Source organism: Alexandromys fortis, unplaced genomic scaffold (assembly GCF_014885135.2).
Source record: "Alexandromys fortis isolate MF-2015 unplaced genomic scaffold, M_Fortis_MF-2015_v1.1 scaffold_101, whole genome shotgun sequence".
Classification (NCBI taxonomy): domain Eukaryota; kingdom Metazoa; phylum Chordata; class Mammalia; order Rodentia; family Cricetidae; genus Alexandromys; species Alexandromys fortis.
This window is the reverse complement of record NW_026067983.1, coordinates 3,537,382-3,559,832: the sequence shown is the minus strand read 5'-3', so window position 1 is coordinate 3,559,832 and position 22,451 is coordinate 3,537,382. Positions and strand designations below refer to the sequence as shown.

The 22,451-nt window shown below is 39.0% G+C and overlaps 1 protein-coding gene across 1 annotated transcript in view; it reads right to left on the bottom strand.

Annotated features, from left to right (window-relative positions):
* Window positions 1-9,104: 9,104 nt before the first annotated feature.
* Etv1 (ETS variant transcription factor 1) overlaps window positions 9,105-22,451 on the bottom strand; it is an 89,351-nt gene continuing 76,004 nt past the window's right edge. Inside the window, exons 11-13 of the mRNA XM_050158718.1 lie at window positions 20,905-21,074; window positions 14,483-14,584; window positions 9,105-10,799 (exon numbers count right to left, since the gene is read on the bottom strand). Of these exons, the coding sequence (XP_050014675.1) occupies window positions 10,578-10,799; window positions 14,483-14,584; window positions 20,905-21,074 (494 nt within the window). The 3' untranslated portion in view covers window positions 9,105-10,577. The remainder of the gene's footprint in view (window positions 10,800-14,482; window positions 14,585-20,904; window positions 21,075-22,451) is intronic.

Genomic DNA, 22,451 nt, shown 5'->3' with positions numbered 1-22,451 from the left:
TAGACTCCTACGTTGAGATGAATGACTCTGGTTCTCGCTAAGCACAGCTTTTACAAATACGAGCCTCAGTAGCCAGCTTTCAGATCTCATAGGAGCCAAAACTCTTAAAGATGATGGGAAGACATAAGGGATGTTCTATATTGTCCAGTTTTCCTGTCCTCAAGATAGACTGAAAGATTATTTTCAGGGACTTAAGAAAGAAACATCATTCTACATGTAGTTCTTAAAATGTCAGTTACCTTGGAGAAATTCTTGAGCATGGGGCTAAAGCTTGCTGGTACTTGCTGGCAAAGAGTATTTGCACAAATTAAGAAAAAGCTCTGGAGTTCTCTTTCTAGGCTCCAAATCTTGATCTAAGTCATACAGGAACACAAAGATAGTTGATAATCATTGACTTCAGCACTAGGAAGAAAAGTAGACTTAGTATCTCCGGAAGTCAGGTTTTTTTGTTTGTTTGTTTGTTTGTTTGTTTTGTTTTGTTTTGCTAACCCCTTAAAATTTCTGAAAGCTGTGTCCCCTATTTGCTGTTGTTCTAATCAGGTCCTTTTTTTCTAACTAAAAGAGGTGAAGAATCGCCCTTATAGCTGAGTGGTAGTAGTTCATGCCTTTAATCCCAGCACTGGGAAAGCAGAGACAGGTGAATCCTGTGAATTCAAGGCCGTTCTGGGCTACAGAGCGAGTTTCAGAATAATTAGAGCTGTTTTACAGAGAAACTCTGACTCAAAAAAACAAAACAAACAAAAACTTCCCTTGTTTTCATGGAGACATATCCAGAGTCCATAAGCCTTAACTTGCATTCAGTTTATTACATTCAGTTTAACACGTAATAAAATTTTCTTCTTCTTTCTTCTTCTCCTTCTTCCTCTTCTTCTTTACCATATTCAGCAGTGTGGCTTCACTGGCTCCTTCTTTGTCTCCAGCCTTTATCAGCTGCACAACACTCAGAATTTCAATGGTATCAATGGAGATTTAGTTTAGATACATAAGTCAGCTGGTACCTTACTGGCCAACAGAAAGTCCCTAACCTTGGGGAGGTCCTCCTTGGTGACAAAAGCCACAGGTTCTCCAAGGCTGGGTTGTTATCCAGATACTCCAGGATGGCCTGGCACATCATAGTCATCTCAACTTTCAGCATTGTAGTTTTCCAAATATTGAGTGATCTTAAGGAAGTAGCTGGACTTCCAGGTTGCTGTGTCTTCCCTGGGCATAATGGCAGTGCATCATGTATTGTCGTACAAAGTTTAAAGATCATGCCACTCTAATGAGGATGCCTGGCAAGAACTGATAAATGTTCTTCAACAGTCAATTAGGATAAAGGCAACCCAGAAGTCAATGAGTAAGCAGCCTGGCCTCAAAATGCTGGTGTCTCTAATTTCTACATTTTGCTATTCCTTGACTGGTAGCAGTCAATATCTAGGAATGTAAGAATGTTAAATCCATGATAATCATTATGAGTTACCATATATAGAAAGGGGAAAATAGATTAAGTTCATGAGATTTTTTTAAAATTTATTTTTCAGTACTGGAGCACTAGTCTAAAATATTATTCCTCAAGGCAACCTCAAGCAGAGCATTCTAGATAGGCTTTTTGACTCAGGCTACATCGAGAGTAAAACTGAGCCCTATTAATGTTACACAGGCGCAGTAAGCATAAGAAGAGATGGCATCAGGCAGAAGGACAGTATCCCACACAGGGTGTGAACACAGCCAGATGCCAACTTGAGGTTCCTGCTATCAGTCAGAGTAGTGGGCAAAGAGATAAAGGGCTCAATCAACCACTCTTGAGGGATCTTGTGACTCATCTCTACGGCCTTTGTGGGCTTCAGTGATAGGCTCAGAGTAGATGGCCAGTTGCTAGGTGATATACCAAAAATAGCTGCTCCACCTACAAAAGCGAGCCTTTGGCTTGGCTGTGTCCACATCAGTTGGTTCCTGTTGCTTAGCGCTATCACACAGAATAACACAACAATGCTCTCCCTGAGCAGTGAGGAATCCCAGTATGTGCCTATGCTCAGAGGGGGCATGTGGCAAATGTCTTCCAGAAGTTAATGAGTAAGACTGCACTGCTTTGGTTCCCAAATCTTCAGATCAGGCACAGTATGTACCATGTGCTTTTATAGTTAGTGAGTAACTCACTGCTTTATGACACAGCGATGGAAATTATTAAACTTTCAAATTAATTTGAATAAAGTCATCCTTGTGCTTCTATTACTAGATGCCATAAAACTACTTTTGTATAAAGCCACTAAACACAGTCATCACTAAAAGATGCATTCCAATTTACAGTCATCTGTTATAGATCTATATTGTTTAGTTTGAGTACAAAAATAGCTTTCTATAAATCTATCTTACACAGAAAGCACTTAATTTGAACAAAATATGCAAGCAAATGGTTTTATACCAGTATTCAATGCTAATTTCTAGAAGATTTATATGTCAAGAAATGGAGGGTTGAATGTGTGGATTTCCCAATACAGAAAAAGCTGAAACAAGTAATCTAGAATCCATCCTAGTATGAGTGAAGTCTTTCTGTGCATGATCAAATTGGGTCTAAAGTAATGAGTTATTATTTTTGTATTTCTCACTGTTTGGGTTGTAAAAACATTGCCTCAGGATTTCTTCATAATCATGAATTCTTGTGAAAGTGAGCACACAGGAAATCCAGGAAGGACGTCTCTCTATCATTCACTTTCCCTGGTTTTCTTAATAGTGAACTTCAGAGGTAAGCATGAAAATTAATTTTAATGGCAATAGTTAGGTCACTTATACCGTTTACGACTTTAGGTGCAAATTGAAGATATGCAAAAGACCCACGGTTGGACCATATGCAGTAAATGAAACACTTTGGAGTGCTCGTCTCTGGATGGGAATCTTTTTCACATGCACAAGATTGGAAAAGCTTAAGACAGACCAAATTTGAGCTGAAAAGGGGGAAGTGAGCACACAGTCCCACCTCTGCCAAGAAGGTGTTTGTAATTGACGGCAGCTGGGAAAGGGAAGGCTCGTTCTCTTCGGTGGAGTCTCACTGAGCAGGTCAGCCACACTTCGAGGCATGCGCAAATGGCCAACACAGGAGTAAACGGCCGGCACAAGTTAGACTCTATGTTTTTTTAGTGACTCTTTTGCTGGTTTTGTTTTTAAAAGAGAAAGAATATGAGTTGAGTGGAGAGAATCTGGGGCTGTTTGGACGGCAGGAAAGAATATGAATAAAGTATATTGTATGAAAGTCTCAAAGAATAAATAAACACAGAAAAAAAAGATTTTAAAAGATATTTAAAGAGAAGGAAAACAGGGTATAGGAATTTTGTATTTTTATATTTTTAGATTCTGCCTTTTAACTAATGAACAAAAAAATCTGCATTATTTCATTCTTAAATCAGTTTATCTTCTTCTATAGTTCTATAATATCACAGATAAAGAAAGAGTTAAAGAAGACAATTTGAAAGTTGGGATAAGAAAACATTCATTGTACTTTATATTAGAAAGCTTCAGATTAATTACATGCTAGCACAAATATGGCATGTTTTGAAATAGTTTCTTTTTAAATATGTTATCTAAATAACCAGTATCTTAGAGAGTTTTATCACACTCTAAGGTTTATTTATTAATAAAAAAATCTTTCAATTCAAACTAAAGAAAGATAAAAGCAAAGAGTCACTTTATTGTTTGATGTGGGTTTTCAAACTATAAATTACATTTTCTTTTGGGGGGTGCATCCCTTCCATGGCAGATGTGTGGAGGACTTAGTACAACTAGCAGGAGTCAGGTCTAAATCCTGGAGCTGGAACTGAGGTCATCTGGCTTGGCAGCAGGTGCCTTTCCCTCTGGGCCATCACACTAACCCTGGTGTGGATGGCTTGAAGCCTCTGTTGTTAGCATGTATCTAAAAGGCTGAATTGGAGCAGAAGGAGAGAGAGCACGAGCAAGGAACTCAGGACTGCGAGGGGTGCACCCACACACTGAGACAATGGGGATGTTCTATCGGGAACTCGCAAGGCCAGCTGGCCTGGGTCTGAAAAAGCCTGAGTTAAAACCGGTCTCGCTGAACATAGCGGACAATGAGGACTACTGAGACCTCAAGAACAATGGCAATGGGGTTTTGATCCTACTGCACCTATTGGTTTTGTGGGAGCCTAGGCAGTTTGGATGCTCACCTTACTAGACCTGGATGGAGGTGGGTGGTCCTTGGACTTCCCACAGGGCAGGGAACCCTGATTGCTCTTTGGGCTGATGAGGGAGGGGGACTTGATTGGGGGAGGGGGAGGGAAAGGGGAGGTGGCGGTGGGGAAGAGACAGAAATCTTTAATAAATAAATAAATAAATAAATAAATAAATAAATAAATGGCTGAATTGTTTAAAAACACTCAATTAGCTGATGACTTCAGTATACTTTGCTTTCCCTGACACAATTAAAGGACTATTCGGACATTTTTATTTTCTTAATAATGATATCAAACTATCATATAAAATTTAAGTCAATCTATTAGTAAATTAAGCATGTTTATATATTTCAGACCCTAATACACAACTAAATATCAACTGGAGTATTTTAAATATTAATATTTTGTCTAAGAAAAATAAAAACATTTTGAAATCAAGCGGTTGCACACCCCTCTGAATATTGTTATTGACACTGGATGCTAAAGATCCTAGCCAGCAAGCGGATTTTTTTTTTTTGTTTTCCTTTTCATGTGAGGGCAGGGTTTCAAGACAGGGTTTCTCTGTAGCTCTGTCCTGTAACTCACTCGCTGTAGACCAGGCTGACCTCACACTCACAGGAATCCTCCTGCCTCTGCCTCCCAAATGCTGGGATTAAAGGTGTGTGCTGCCACCAGCACCTGGTCAGCAAGCAGATTCAAACTTGAATGCGTTTCAACATTTTCTCCCAAAGTATGGAAAACTTTGCTTAAAATTAAGTTTTAAAACTATTTTTAAGAACAAAGGAAATATTTCTGTTCAATTACAAATAGAATAACCATGTTGTGGAGGCGGTCAGCTTGATTCCTGAACAAAAGACGGCATTTTGCAGACTGAAAAGTCCTGTTACACACGTTATTTTTCCTTGAATCCACCATTTTTGTAACTTTCTGTGAAGTGATTTTTCTAGTGATTTGGAGTATTTACCTGTATATGATACTGTTATTACCCCCTTAGCAAAAGTAAGCCTTAACAACTGAGTCGTGCTTACGTAACACTTCCTGTTTGGTTCAGTTCTGCCGTTAAATCACTCTTGTTTCTTCTAAATCACGTGACTCATCCTTCTGTGCTTCAAAAGTTTTCTGAAGACTCTTTTTTCCCTCTTCGACTAACAGTGCAGTGTGTACAGCTTACTGAAGGGTGCAGTGTGTGTGTGCACTTGCCGTGTGTACAGCTTACTGAAGGGTGCAGTGTGTGTGTGCACTTGCCGTGTGTACAGCTTACTGAAGGGTGCCGTGTGTAAGCGCTTCCTTGGTTAACGTTATTCTGGAATCATCTGCAACAGAAAAGAACCGAAGGATACTTCAGTCATTTTCATTTGTCTTTGCTGTTGTCTTAAACGATGTTTGGTTTACTTTTTAGGTTTCCTACAAGGATTGTTCAAAAGGTAAGACTGAGAAAGCAATCAATAACTCTTTCAGCCAAGCATAATTGTAATAGACATTCATGTCAAGAGAAGTTAAAATGAGAATATAGTTAAGTCCAAGCTGTGAATCTGCTTGTGCTATCCTGACATCTCAGCACAGCCATGTTTCCTTAGCTCATTAGACAAACCTAGTCACGACAGAGGCAGTGTAGGCAAGTTTCATATCCCTGTGAGTCCCCAAAGTTCTGTTTCTTATTCCCTCAATACATTTATTAGGATTTAGTCAAATGTAACTGAAGAAGTTGAAACACAACTGAAAAGTGCGCTAAGTGTCATGGTACCTAAGTCCTTCGGAAACTGAAAGGGAGGAGTGATGGCACCAGCAAAGAAATACTACAGTTCAATCACAAGTGATTCAAGCTGTAGCTTGTTAAGAGGCAGTCAATCACTGACCATAGGATGTGGGTGTGCCAGCATTCCAAGTGATCAACAACAATCCGATATTTTCAATTTCTGGGCTTTTATTTTAGACTTAAATCTTGAGCATACTTAATTTGTTATCACCACATGAATTCCATAATGATTTCCCAAACTGTAATTATAAGCTTAATACAACCAAGCAAATTAAAAAAAAAATCTCCCCCATAGAAACATACCTTTTGAATGGAACTAAGTAAGAATATTGGTGTTTATATGCAAAAAGAAACCTACCTTATATATGGATTCTTAAACCACAACTATTATATATACATTTTTATTGAACATTCCAAAACCATTAATATTTCCATAAAGGCACCCGCTAGTCTAACCACAGTTTCCTCTTAAACTATACTTTTCCATAAAATGCCTTTTTTATAAATAAAGTGTCTAAGTCAGTCTTACTTTTTTAAAAAAAAAAAATCAAGCCCTAAAATTACTAGTTGAGTTCTCTCTAAGTTTGGTCAGCTTTCCAAAGAACCCAGGAAGCAGTAGCCACCTCTCCATCTTCCTAGGTCAGCACTTGCGCAAATCTTTAAAATTAAACGTGACAGAAATGCTTTTTATGAAACCTGACTCCTACATAATTCTTGTTGCAATTGTCTGGCATACATATCAGCTGTCGTTAAGTTGATTCCTCCACTTATTCTGCCTATTTTTAATGTTTTTTTTTTTCCCATACCAAACTTCCTGGAAAAGAGCCTATTTGTTACTGATCTTAAAAAATTTTAGGGACTCAAAAAGTATTTTTCATGTTTTATGATTATATAATCCAGAAAGGGCTGCATGATAAAAACATGATTCATTTTAGAACATTCTAATCTGGTCCAAATTCGTGACATTAGGCAGGAAAATGTCCCTCATTGTCACATAAAGAGAAGTAGACTCAGTTTTTAGAAGTTCTGTTCCTTTAGTTAACAGAGACATATTGTTTATCGCGTTTATTGAACTAGCAGTTGTCATTTGCAGATGTGAAAATCGAAAGGAATCAACTCATTAGAGATACTAATTTTTTTTTCAAAACCTAATATGGCACGAGCACCAGATTTAACTCTGCTCCTGCCGTTATTATCACAGCTTAGTTATCTTTTCTATCATAGTGTGCTTAACTAGGGCACGCAGGATCTTTAAGTCATACACAGGCTTGATGTGTAACCCAGATGATTTGCTAGAACAGGTGAATTTTGATACAGAGATTTTTTTTCAAAAGTATTTATGCAGAATAAGGGGTGATAATCTGAAAGGTAAATGATGATATTCTTTAGAATACACTCATTTTAGCAACCTCAATACACTTTTTGTTCATAAATAAATCAAGTGGGGTTTTGCTCTCTGGGGTCTTTGTGTGGGAAACTCAATAAAGTTGAACAGTCTCCCCCAGGATCGCATCATAATCCTAGGAATTTAGGAACTGATAATCTGTCAAAAGAAATGAGGAGACTGAGAGGGCAAGACCAACCTGGCTTTTCTAGGTAAACCCTAAATAGAATCACAAGGTCCCTTAAAAGATGTCCTGCTAAATGACAATGGAGAGGAAGGGATGTGTCCCAGGAGGGAAAATTGAAATGTAACTAGCAGTCAGGAAATGCTGGCAGCCCAGAAACTGGAAAACAAAAAACAAACAAACAAACAAACAAAAAAACAAAAAGAAAAACAATGCCCCTCCTAATGTCTTGGCTTTAGCCCTTTAAGGCTGACTTTGAAATTTTAACCTCCAGAACTGCAGGAAGATAAATTTCTGTTGGTACTAAAGTCTAAGTAATTTGTTATAACATCTACAGGAAGCAAGGCTTCTGTGATTTGAGGAAATACATACCCAGGTTTGCAAAATTTCATTTTGAAGCACCCCCGAATAAAATAATTTTTCACTGAAGGTGATATTCTGTGTTTTAAGGAATTGTGCAATCTTTAATGAGAGACCTCAATCACTAGTGAATATATCTTTTCATTTCTTTTACTAAGTTGAAGGGAAACTTCACTTTACTAATTGTTATGTTTGGTAGCCAATGCTTTTGAAATACAAAATGCAAGAATCTTGCAGACATCAGCTACTAGGTTTATTATCTACCTGAAAGGAAAAAGAGGCAGAAAACAAAAGACCACAAAAAATAAAATTATATAAAAACTTTCATTTTGCTTAAGTTTATGAGGCTATATGTTAAATGCTTCCAAATTAAGAAAACACTTAATATTTGTTGATGACTTATTTAGTTAATTAAGTCACTACCTATGACAACACAACATGTAGTTGTCCTTAGATATGAAAACACCTTTATTCTTGTGATCCCTTGAAACAGCTCAGGGTCCAGTTCATCTTTCCTGACTGATTAGAACAAGAATATTAAAAAGGCAAAAACAAAAGAACAATGGAAAAAGAAGACTCCTCGATATGATTTACATTTAAAGATGCATTTAGAATTTCCTTCTCTTTTACCAAGTCGCCCAATCACGAACCTCAGCTGTCTGTCCAGTGACTACTTCACTGGTCATTTAGAAAGTCGGTCTCTGTTCTAAGTGTTGTAATGGCTACAGGATCATGGTGGTGTCCTAAGTCTTAAGGCGTACTTATCGCCCTGTGAAGGACCACGTAGTACACATGCAACACAGTCAATGAAATCATGGATACACATACATAGATATCAGAACATTTCTGGAGGATGTGGATAGTACTGGGTTGGCTGTGTGCAGAGTGAAGTAACTGTCGGTTTAAAGAAAGAACTGTGGTCTGTGGGGCATGGGAAAATGGGTACCGTGGGCTCATCTTCACAAGGTCTTTCTTGTGCTCAGAGATGCTTTCCTAGGCTTATTTGGGCTCTGTGTTTAATGGTTTTCTAAAAAATAATTATTTTCCTATATACTCTTTACAAAGTTATTCTCCAGAATAGTCAGAGATTGAACACAATTCATTTCCTTTGCTTGGATCTTGAAAGCAGCTACTCAGGGTTAATAAGACACTACTTCCTTATGGTTTTCAGAGGGAACGAACAACACGGCACACCTTCGATGCTATTGTTTTTAAATGTAAAACCAAACAAAATGACAACAAAGGCAACAACTCCGAAACTTTAGATCTTTGAATCTTCTTTCATACAGTCAGATCACATCTACAGGCATGTCCAGGAGACGATGGACCGCATCAGCTGTCACACAGCAACTTCCCATATTCTTTAACCGTTCATGAACAGTGCTCCAAATCGCCAAAAGTTACACAAGTTCCCAGTTTCCCTTAGCAAGCTGAAGCTCACTCTTCATTTGTCAATGTGCATAAAAGCTGCTTATAGCAAGGCATGGTGTAAGCTATTTCTTAAGCAATAAATGGTTTGAGTCATCTATTTTGTCCTGAAATGCTATCTGTAGTTAACTGCATTGCTTATAAATGGTCATAGTAAATTCAGCATGAAAGAGAATATTACAGAAAAGACAGCAGCAGAAGCATTAGCATTATCTAATATTTATATATGTTATCAACAGAACACAGCCGTGAAACATTTAAATGCATATCAATGGGTACCATGTCTAAAAATTACTATAGTACCTATTTAGTGTAGTGGATATTTTTCTTAAAGAGTGCTTGCTGTAACTAGAACAGCGTAATATGTGATTTAGTACAGTTAATTCTTATTGATTAAATAATGTATTTATGTACTGAAGATAGTGAAAGGAGACAGGTATTTTTTTTCTCTTTTTGCTTCATTGTGATCCCAGATTTAACACTTAAATGAAGATTCCAAAGGATCATGACATGTCATTATTTAACTGAAATGGGCATTGACATATTTAAAAGATAGTATTCGTACTGAAACAGCAAGATGGCACCGGGTACATGTAATGCTACTGGCCTATGACTCAATTGGAGCCAGAGTCCAAAATTGTGCCGCTCATTTACAGTAACGGTGATTACTCAAATTCAGAAAGAATTGCCCAAATATATGCTTACCCTTCACAAGTCATGTGTAAAGCAAAATGGAACAGAAAGAACAGCAAATGTAATTGCTAAATACTTTGCTTTTTTACAAGAGCTGCAAAACAGTCATTTCTAACATTAAACTGCCATTTACAGTAGTTTGTACACCTGCAAAGACTTCAGTAATGATGGGGAAATGCCCAAGGCAAATGGTCTCCAAGTAGATATTTACATATGTGAAATCAAATGTACCGTAGATACCGAGAAAATTATCTTATGTTATTATGAATTCGAACAAACATGATATAGCTTCATCATACAGAAAACCCGTAGGACCCCATCCCAAGCCTAAGTAAAAAGGAATCCCCAGTTCCCTCTGCCCGTTCACCCACCATCTTCCTCTAACAAAGAATGAATGTCTAAATTATTCCCACCCACCCTCAAATAAAGTGCGCAGTCCATGGCAGACCATAGAATAATGCAACAGGAAAAGCCCCTTTTTGTATTATTATTTTAAAAATAAAATACAAACAACAAAAATAAAACAAAGATTGAAGAGAATTCGGTGATTCTCTCAATCTTGAAAAACAAAACAGGCGAAGCGCGGGGTGCCCTGCTTGACTGTCTCTCCTTTCAGTACACGTAGCCCTCGTTGTAGGGGTGGGGGTTGCAGCAGCCCCCTTCCGGCATGTAGGCCATGCTTTCGTCAAAGTGAGACAGAGGCACCGTGTCCTCCTCGTTGATGTGACGTTCCATGTCCGTCTTCAGCAGTGGGCGCTGGTTATCCGGAAAGGCCATGGAGAAAAGGGCTTCCGGGTCACACACAAATTTGTAGACGTATCTCTCTCCAGCCACCTGAGAATGGCATGGGAAAGCCCAGCGTCACCGTCCCCACGTGGGTAGGGGAGAGAAACAAACACAGATTAAGACAACAGCAGGGATGGAGGGCAAAGGAGAACATTTGACTAAACAACAGATTACATTTTCACGGGGAAAGGTTTTAACTTTGTGAAGTAAGCCGTGGTTCAATCAAGGGAATCACGAAATGTTGACCTAGAGTAATAATTAATTTATTCTACAAATAGCTAGGAAACTCAGCAGTTTTGCTTTTCCCTTTTTAAAATAAAGGGGTACTTATGCTGCCATTTGAGGAAGAAAATCAATGCGATGCAAGCAATTCACATTGAAGGGTTTGTCTTAAAGGTAACATCTTTGCTTTTAAAAAATGTCTTTAAGGTTTATCTTCCCCTATTATATTTCTACAACTTGCAAGTTTTAAAAGGAGAATGTGCTTTATCCCTAATAAGATGAAACTAGTGATCACTAATTCCCAAGATGCACTGCTTCTTCTCCTCCATCTTTCCCCTGGCACCATGTAGTCTCATCTGAAAAAAACCCCAAAGATACATAGCCTTATTTAAATGAAGGATGGAGCAAGAGGACATTATCCTGAGCACATCACTTTTTAAAATGAAGGCAAGATACATTAGATGAAGCTTAAGGATGTGTGTAAAGTGTCAAATTGAAGTAAGAGGCGTAAAAAAAAGTGAAAGGAGTCTAAAATACACACTGGGAAGGGAGGAAATGAGAAAAGGAAATGTGACAACTGCCTGGAATAAAGGAGGCATAGCATAATTTGTGGAGAAAGACATGCCCCAAACTTAAGTTTTGAAGAGTAATGCTTCTGTAGAAAATGATAAACAATTGAAGGAGACAGATAGATGTACCTGCCACTAATAGGCAATGCTGAGGAACTCAAGACCCAGATGCGGTGGGGAACAAAGGCAGTTCCCTGTGCTAACTTTGGTGTGTGTGTGTGTGTGTAGTTCACAATTTCAGAAAGCTGAAAAATATTGACTGTCTTGTTTCTATGTCCAAAGATCTTGCTAGTTGATTTGTAACATGGGGAAACAGTGTGCTCACAGTTTATAAATTCTCTGTCCATGTTTGGGAGAGGGGGAATGACTGCCAAGGAGCTCTGCTGCTCTGGACTCAGAGTTAGAATATCTGCTGCCCTGAATTTAAGTAAAAGGATCCACATCAGTGTCCAAATAATCTGGCTATGCAGAGGTTTAAAAGAGCTAACACTAAGCAGTGTTTATGAATCTGGACATGTTTCTTAAACTGCCCTTCAGTTCCTTGTCTTGTGAAACGGAGACAGGAAGGGCTCCCTGGAAGACCAGCTGTGGCACATGGAGGGAAGTCTCTAGCCCAGCGCAAGCAGAAGGGGGGCATCGAGCTTAATGCTCTTCCTTTAGTGCTCACTACAAATTAAAAAAGACAAACAGGTAAACTAGTGAAATGACTGCAAAACTGAAAAGCAGGCAGCACCAAACAAACGCTGAGCGAAGATACATCTTAGCTTTGCTTCCTTTCCTCTTTATTTGTCAAAGTATTTTCAGAAAATGAAAGTAAAATAAATGCTTTATTCTGCATGCCTCTGAGTGTTTTATAGCCCACTGTGTTTAGTTTGGGGCTGCAGAAAAAGAATTGTTTGCCTTGGGTACTGGACCTGTCATTTTGCCCGATGTGTTGAGGTTGTCTTTACTGGGAAGCAATGTAATAAATGAGAAGCATTTCATCATGCGGAATTTAAATGCACAAGATGCCATCGAAATTATAAAATCTCCTAGGGACTTCTGCCTCTGCTTCCTTCTAGTTTTCTCTGAATAAACATTTTTAGTGCTACTACTGTATTTATCGCACTGTTAGATATTGCTGAGTTTAAAATAGGAGCTGACACACAGACAAAGTAAATGATGCCTTCCTTTGTTAGGGATACAATTGCAGGGTGAGAAATCCTGCATATTAGGTAAAATCTAAATGTAACAGTGAGATGGAAAAGCACAGGGATTCTGTGAAGGGATGTATCAGAAGGAAATGGGGAGGTGGGTGTGTTGCCAAAGCCTAGAAACATATTGTAATTACACTTCCATTTTTAAAATTTTAAGAAAGCTCAGCAAGTAAAGACACTGGCCTCCAAGTCTGACAACTTGAGTTCCATCCCTGGGACCCACAGAGGGGCAAGCCAGGCCTAAGGACCCCAAGCTGTCATCTGACTTGCACACATATACTGATGGTACACACACAAAAACACACAGGAAACATAGTAATTTTTCAAAATTTGAAGGAGAGGGAATGGGGGCATATTTGACCCAAACAAAGCATCTCTGTATATAATTATTAAATAAAATAAATAAAATCGCAAACGTAAATGGTAAAGCAAAGAGAAGCAAATATATCATGAGGAATATAAACATTACTACATTAGTAAATATTTTTATAAGTATTGCTAATTTTTTAACTAGATGTGAAGATATTTTATCTACAAAGTACAAGAATCTTTCCAATACAACTTATTTCTATTTCATGATTACTGAAATTAATTACACTTAAAATGTTTTACTTGTATTAATGCTTTCAGTTATTTGTATTTTATTCTCCAGACTTCTAGCTTAATTGTGCTTTACATACATCACAAAGGCCTAATTAAAATTTTAAGCCAGTGAATAAATATCGTCATACAAACTTGGAATTCCCCATTATGTGTTTGTGTGTAATAAGGAGGGGAGTCACAGAGTTCTTCTGAATAAACTATGCTACAATATACTTAAGCATGAGAAGTGGCTCTTGGAACAGTGGGGAAATGACTGTACATGTTTGAATGTTAGTACTTGCTAACATGATAAGAGACCCTGGTTTGTTGCTGCGTATATGCAGAGTACAATCTCCACATGCTGGTGTGGTACACAACCTGGCTTTCGTGTGCCAAACAGTGGCATCCAAAGAGTCTGTTCTGTGGAGCACTTCCATCCACCTGCAAGGCCTAGAGAAGCTGTAAAGCACCCACGGCTGAAGGAAATAATAACAAATATTCAAATGTTTTATCTTTATATATTCATTTATTCATGGCCTCCTTTATGTTATATATTAAGAACATTTTATCTTTATCCATGTTTTTGTCTTTTACACCAAACAAATTTTAAATATTAAAAGAAGCTCATTTGAATTAAAATATATTGAACTTTGTTCTACTAACCAAATGAGATGAAACATTTATTACAAGTAAGTGGTTTGGGATATTAAACTGTCAAGTGATGAAATCAGGCAAGATATGGAGCAAGAAAAAAAAGTGTTTTGCTTCTTTTTCTAGTAAGAACAAGAGATGTTTTAAGAATCAGAACAAAAAGAAAAAAGAAAAGAAAGAGACAAGAATTTAAAAAATGTGTGGCTGTGGGGCACAGTAAAATTACAGCTTCTAGAGACATGCAGATCTACTACTGATACTGAAATAACTTTTTATTACCACGTGTAATAAAGTGGAATCTGCAGAAAGCCTGCCCCTTGATAGATACTACTATACATTTATCTGCAGTGTCCATGACTTTTCAGACAGACCTGTGATGCTCCAAGCAGGAGTCAAGCATCTACGGGTGGAAGCCTGGCTGGAGCAAGGCAGCGCTACTGTGATTGTAAGAACTGACTTAGAGACCGGTGGTGGGCACATCTCAGTGAGTTTGAACATAATATCATCTCACCTTCTGCATGATTCCCTTCTCATAGTAATAGCGGAGAGAACGGCTAAGTTTGTCATAGTTCATAGCTGGCCTGTTCTTCTGAATGCCCCAACGCCGGGCCACCTGCCATCAAAACAGGTTCACATTGTTAGAGTTCAGCCTCCATCAGTCACATTGTTCAGGGTTAGTGGCATGTGCATGTGCACACACACACACACACACACACACACACACACACACACATTTATCAACGTATGACATTTCAACCCACAAAACCATGTCCAAATCCAAGGCATAAGTAAAACAGCCTCCTCCATGATCTGACTTTCCTGGGTCCTGCTTTAAACCAGGCATGCGGTCCTCTTTTCTAAATGTCACAATAGAAGTCTTTGTCACCATTGTTTTGAGCAGAAGTTAAATGGAAATAAGGGAATATATTTACACCAGGAAAGAACAGGCTGCAATTGACCAAAACAAGGCATATTTTCCCTTCTGCAATACACTATCAGTCTTTTCCTTCCTGAACTTTCAGACAAAAATTCCAATTAAGAACTGCTTAATAATTCCTTTGTAAAGGTGTTTTATTACATTTGTGACAAGAAGAAGAAGAAGAAGAAGAAGAAGAAGAAGAAGAAGAAGAAGAAGAAGAAGAAGAAGAAGAAGAAGAAGAAGAAGAAGAAGAAGAAGAAGGAAAGCCCCTGCTCAGATTGTGCAGAAGAAAGAACAGCTTGGTAGTGTGGCTGCCGAGGAAACAGTATGCCGATTGTTAAACTAAACTACAAATAATTGTTATTGTCGAAAGTGGCCTCTGAAGAAAACTAGAGCTAACTCCAAACTGGAAAATTAAACTCATTTAGGAAACATTAATTGGAAGCTAAAAATAATGTGGAAGTGGAAAAAAACACCATATATGCGAGTCTCTCTCTTTCTCTCTTTCTTCCTTCCTTCCTTTCTTCCTTCCTTCCTTCCTTCCTTCCTTCCTTCCTTCCTTCCTTCCTTTCTTTCTTTCTTTCTTTCTTTCTTTCTTTCTTTCTTTCTTTCTTTNCCTTCCTTCCTTCCTTCCTTCCTTCCTTCCTTTCTTTCTTTCTTTCTTTCTTTCTTTCTTTCTTTCTTTCTTTCTTTCTTTCTTTCTTTCTTTCTCAGAATGCCCAGTGTTTAGTAAAGATCTTGGAAGTGTTTAATGTGTTGCCGTGGTGGACCACTGGGTCTGCCCAAGGCAGAGCTCTCAGCAGAGCTTTGGAAACACTTCTTCCCAATGGTGGTGCCATTCCACCTCCGTGTCACACTGGACTGACAGATGCATACACAGAGAGAAGCCTGCATCTTTGACTGCAGTAGAAGTCATGAACTCATTAATCCACACTCTTTTGTAGGCTGAGTAAAAGAAATCATACACAGCCTAAGCAAGCTTAGGAGAGCATTCTCTAACAGACGGTGATCCATTGTTTCCATGAAATTACAAGTTGTTGTGTCCCATACAGTAAAAAAAAAAAAAAAAAATCCTCAAAGCCACCTCTCTGCTCCTCTTCTCTTCATTAGCCACAGCCTTTCTGTTGTCCCCCTGCCCCTTTAAAACCAATGATCCTTACTATTCTTTCTATCACTAATTTGTATTCTTGGAATAAACATAAAGGGGTCTTTAATCATATCAGTTGGTATACTATTTTGTGAGTAACGTTGTGGTGATATTTTTTATGATCTAACAAATGAAGCTTTCTTGAAGACCAGAGTGCAAAAGTAGCCATAGTAGTCAGTCATACAGGTCAGGCAGTGGTGGCACACACCTTTAACCCCATACTAGTTAGCCATAGAGGCCAGGCAGTAGTGGTGCATGCCTTTAATATAACAGCTGACAGAAGACTGATCTGCAAAATATACAAAGAACTCAAGAAACTAGACATCAAAAGAACAAATCATCTAATAAAAAATGGGGTACAGACCTAAAATGAGAACTCTTAACAGATGAATCTTAAATGGACAAAAGACACTTAAGCCATCAGGCAAATACAAATCAAAACAACTCTAAGATCCCATCTCATACCTGTCAAAACGGCCAAGATCAAAAACACTGATGACAATTTATGCTGGATAGGATGTGGAGTAAGCAGGACACTCCCCCATTGCTAGTGGGAGTGCAAACTTTTACTGCCCCTTTGGAAATCAGTACAGCAATTTCTTAGAAAATTAGAAATCAGTCTACCTCAATTCCTGGCAATACCACTCTTACCCAAAGGATGTTCAATCACACCACAAGAACATTTGCTCAACCATGTTCATAGCAGCATTATTCATAATATCCAGAACCTGGAAACAACCTAGATGCCCCTTACTTGAAGAATGGATTAAAAAAAATGTGGTACATTTACACAATGGAGTACTACACAGCGGTAAAAAAATAAAGACATCTTAAAATTTGAAGGCAAATTAATGGATGTATATATAAAAAAATGAGCGAGGTAACCTAAACCCAGAAAGACAAATATGATATGTATTTACTCATAAGTGACTTTTAGACATAAAGTAGTGAATAATCAGCCTACAGTCTACAACGCCAGAAAACTTGGACAACAAAGAAGGCCTTAAGAGAGAAATACATGGAACCACCTAGAAAGGAGAAAAAGACAAGATCTCCTGAGTATAGTGGGAGTGTGGGGAATGGGGAGGGGGGGGATGAAGGTGAAAGGCAGTGGGGAAAAAATATAGCTCAATTTTCACGAGCCATTTCCCCCCTAAAAATCATTACAAGAATCATCACCCTGGAGAGTCTGCAGGGAACCTCACACCCATGATTATGTTCTATTGAGAGAACCTGCCCCACACCCAATTAACTTATCTGTTAGCGTTTGCGCCTCACACTCCAGCTATCCAGGGAACCAGGTGTGGCAACTTGTGACTTCTTGGCCTACCTTTCCGAATGTAACCTCTTGGCCTACGTGATGAACCTGGCCTACGTGACCGGGACCACGTGGCGAGATCCCATGCCCTGCCCACCACGTCCTCATGCAGGGCTATATAAGCAGCAACCATGATCCTAATAAACGGGGGCTTTGACAAATCTGCTTGGCCTCCTTCTTCTGTCCTAGCTCATTCCCTTCCAGGTAGCGCCCCTCCGAGACCCTGGAATAACTGATTGCAGGGTGGGTTACAAACCCCTAGACTGAGTAACCCACCCAACGCAATCGACACTCAATTAAGTACAGTAAAGCATTAAAAAATACCAGCACTAGAGAGGAGTATAAGGCAGGATGAGACAGAAACTCACTCTCTTTTCAGTCTGAAGATTTCGTAGAGGTAAGAGCTCCCTAGTGGATCCCCTTTGCTTCTGGGATCTTCAGGCAAACTTCATTTGTTAGATCATAACCACATAAAGTGACATGATAGAGCAGGAACAGACTGTCCATTCAACTAGCATCCATGGGGGCAGATACGTCTTAATTTTCCACCAATTTGGCAGTAAATATTCTATGTAATAGTGAATAGAGTGGGGAAAGGTGGCAATAAGAAATAAATACAAGCCAGGCATGGTAAGAAATGCTGGTAATTCTAGCACCTGGGATTTGAGTATGAGGCTGGGGTTATGACAAGAGAATCAAGAGTTCCAGATCACTCTGGGCTATGAAACCCTGAAATGTCAAAAAGAATGGAGAGGAGAGGAAAGCAAAGGAGGGAGGGAGGGAGGGAGGGAGGGAGGGAGGGAGGGAGGGAGGGAGGGAGGGAGGGAGGGAGGGAGAGAGGGAGGGAAAGTCTCGGTTTTGTTTTTAAAATAAAATCTTTCAAACCTGTAATAGTGGCTGTCAGTGGCTCAATAGAGACGCAACTACACAGCATGCCAATCTCAGGGAACGTGAAAAGTGTTGCTAAGCAACAATGCCTGAAAACATTCACTTACAAATGAGTCTTTTTTAGAGTCTTACCAGAGTTCACTTCAAAATTAAAATGCAACCAACTTTATGGCAGCATAGGCATCTCTGAGAGAGCCATGTGATTGATAGTTGCGAATCATGTCAGAGGGGGTTGTAAGAGCTTACAACCTACAGTGCCGATTAATTCTCAGCACTATGGATTAGTAGTCTAGGATTTAAAAGGTATGCCTTTAAACTTATTCTGGTCATAACCAGTATAAAGTTAAGGGGGGAAAACACCAACAATATACCTATACATTGTAGACAAAAGACAGAAAGCATAAATAACTTTCGGGCCACCCGAAAACTGGGAAAGTCAACTTGATCCCCAAAAGCACTGATGTTATACACGGCAGCACTCAAAGCCAAAGCATGATTGTCAACATAAAGTCTCAAAGATTAGGCCAAGACTTCCAAGAACTTTCTCAGGAAGTACTTTGAAATGAGCGCTTGCCCTGTTAGGAAGAGCAGAAGGAGGGTAGCAACACGGCATTCACCCTTACTGTTAAGTACACTAAGTGAGTCAATGTAGTTGTTTAAGCATAACTTCATCCCTTTTATGACATTAGTAAATGTATCTTGGGTGCTGGGTGTTAGAACTCAAGGCCCTGTGTGTGCCAGGCAAGCACTGTATCAGTAACCTAAATCATCCAGCCCACCAACTTTCAAGGTAATGCTTGGATATGGGACAGTAAAGCTAGAATCAGGGTCTGGCTATCCAACTTCCCGGTATTCAACTAGCTTGAGCATCATCAAGTTGTTGGCATGGAATCTTGCAGGTGTCATGCTATATTAAAGAATGTTTCTGGGAATAATTCCCTAAAATAACCGATAAATTTGGAAATAATAAGCCATCATCTCAGATACCTGAGTTATGTTTGCTAACGTTATCTAAGCACACTGAGCACAAAAGCAGGCTAGAATTAGATGTTCATTCACTATCATTTTCAACTAAGAGATGAAACATGAGAGAATAAAACCTGTGAGCAGCATCACATGGTGGCTTCCAAGACATCATTCACTGACTGTGGGGGGTCAACACAGAAAGGTTTGTATGTAGCGGAGTTTTAGAGAGAGACTGTGAGCCACACAGAGAAGGAAACAATTCACAGATCCTTTCCAAACAAGAAATAGGAAAAGACAGCACAGTCATTGTCTGGTGGATATGACTGTAAGTGTGAGCTAGGTAACAATCAGAAATAGGACATAAAATTTTTAAAAAATTTAAATTTCTTCTCTCTCTTTTTTTTTTTTTTGTGTGTGTCTGGTTGATGATAGTGTCTTCATTAATTACTTTCTTTACCTCACCTTTTGAGACAGGGTCTCCCACCAAACCTGGAATATGCCGATTCAGCTAGACTAGCTAACAAGTGTGTCCCTAGGATCTTGCCGTGACTGCCTTCAGAGCACTGGGTTTAAAGGTATATGCTGCCACACCTGGCTGTTAGCATGGTTGCTGAGAACAGAAATCAAACCTTCACGCTTGTGCAAAAGCGTAGTATCTACTGAGCTGTCCTCTGAGGCCCCTAGGAAAAGATGCTGAACAAAAGCTTCGGAGACATGTAGTACCTATTACACAATTCCCACTGAGCTTGTTACCATTTGGAAAGAGTCAACTGGCTGCATTACTGGGTCCTGCTTTTGACTTCCTGCACCTGTGACAGCAAAGTCGTTGAAACGTCAGCTGTATGAAACACGTGATTGCATATCTCCCTTGCATTTAATTAATCACGAAAACTCAGGATGCTGGCACTAAGTGGCCAGCCAGTCAGATCTTCCATTCTTTTATTCAGATTCAAATGTTTAAATGCCACTGATTGTTGTATGAGAAACTTAATCACTTGTAGAATGTGGGCTCTTTGGAGTGGCTCAAATGTTCCTGACATCATTTAGTAATATGTCCTGTCTTAACAAATATGACAAAAGAAAAATGTTCTGTTTCTGCTCGGTTTATTTTAATCACAGGTGGAGGGAAATGGCTGTTTAACTGACATAAATCCCTGTTGAACTTCCCCAGTCCAACTCTTGCATGATTATTAAAACCTTCCATGAGGGAGAGCACACATTCCTGTCATGGTAAAGCGCTCTGAGATTATCCTGTTAGGCATCTTTATTCTTTGTGGCCTGCACCATATTTTGGTGGTTTTTCACTTATATTATTTAAGTACATTAACAGAAAGCCAAAGTTTCTTTAAAGCCAAATGGAGCTTTAAATACACTACAGATTTAAACAGCCAAACGTTTAGCAATGGTATTTCCCACTTCTGAGTCCTCTGTGTGTGTTTGGTGTGAAGCCAGGACTCTACTGCAAAAGCAGCCCTCTGAACAGATGTAAACTGTTGCAAACTGGGAGAGACTACTGCATTCCATGGCTTAACACCGTGAAGCAAATCCGTACTTTCACGTTGTTTTGACCTACTTTCAAATTTAGGATATGTCTATACAGTTTTAAAACTTTTTATATACCTTTCTAGCATATTAACCAAGTCCACTTACATTATAGAAAATTTTGGCTTCCTATTGGAAATCTACTCGACTAACCTCTTCAGGCTCAATCAACTTGAATTCCATGCCTCGTCCAGTCCAGGCAATGAAATGAGAATTTGAAGGGTCGTCCAGAAGAGCTACCAAAAACTGCCAAAGTTGAAGGGACCCTCGTCTCTGGTACGTGGGTCCTTCCCGGTACATTCCTGGCTCTTGCTTAATGTCCCCTAAATTAAAAAAAAAAAAAAGATATTATCAACAATATTGTTCCATTTGCATACAATTTACACCAAATCAACCATGAAGACACTTAAACACAGTCACCTCATGGGTTTTATAACGGTGCCATTAAATACAGATTTAAAATAATCAAATGTTTAGACAGAAACCATCCATCTACAGACCGTATAACAGTATGTATTCTCATTAATATAAATGTGCAACAGTAAAGAGTAAATTAATAAACATCACTTGTTTATAAAAACCTCATACAATTATCTTTCTTTCATTCACATCTTTACAACCAACGTACCTAATCACACTCCTTTGTGTTGTGACTCCAAAGACATAATCAGCTTTAAGCTCCGGGCGTTTTGCTTGTATAAATTAATTTCTACAACGTGTAATTTGTAAACGCCTTACTGACCCATACACGACAGACTACTGAAAAACTCAGAGCACATATTTCGAAGTAAATTTAGTCATGTCATGAAGTCTAAGTGGCCTGAACTTTCTATGAATTGGGGAACTCACAGCGAGTTAGAGGGGTCGACAGCTCTGACATTCCAGCTAATGTGCCTGCCTCTGGAAGCCACTGCTTTTTACTGGGCAACAAAGGAAACAGCTTGTTCTTGATGGATACAGCTACCTGCATTTTGTTAACTTAATTTAGTTTCTTAGTCTTTTGTTGTGTTTTTCAAGACAAGAGTTTTTCTATGTATCTCTGGCTGTCCTGGAACTCACTGTGTAGACCAGGCTGGCCTGGAACTTAAACATCTATCTGCTTCTGCTATCTGAGTGCTGGGATTAAAGGTAGCTGGGATTAAAGGTAGTCTCCACTGCCCAGCTTGTTGGGTTTTTTTTAAGAGAATTGTAGGAGCCAGAGAGGTCCCACAGAGCACCGAGAGAACACGGTCCACAGAATCAACCAAGCAGGGCTCATAGGGGCTCCCAGAGCCTGAGCAACCATAGGTCTACACTGGGTTATCTGCAGAAATGCTGGGGATAAGTTGAGCTTTGGGGTTTTTATTGGACTCAAACAGTGGGAGTAGGGGTGTCTCTGACTCTTTTACTTGCTCCTGGAACCCCTTTCCTCCTACTGGATTGTCTCCATCCTTGATATGAGGGATTTTGCTTAGTTTTATTGCAATCTTGTTATGTCATGGTTGGTTGGGAATAATAAAAGAGGTCTGCTCTTTTCTGAAGGGAAGGGAAATGGAGGGGCAGTAGAACTGGGTGGGGAGGACTGGGAGGAGTAGAGGGAGAAAAGATGGCAGTCAGGATGTATTTTTGAGAGAAGAATTAATAATATCAAAAAAAATCATGTATACCAGAACATTTTGTGAAATAAACATTTTAAGAAAATAAAAAGTGAGCTCTATTTC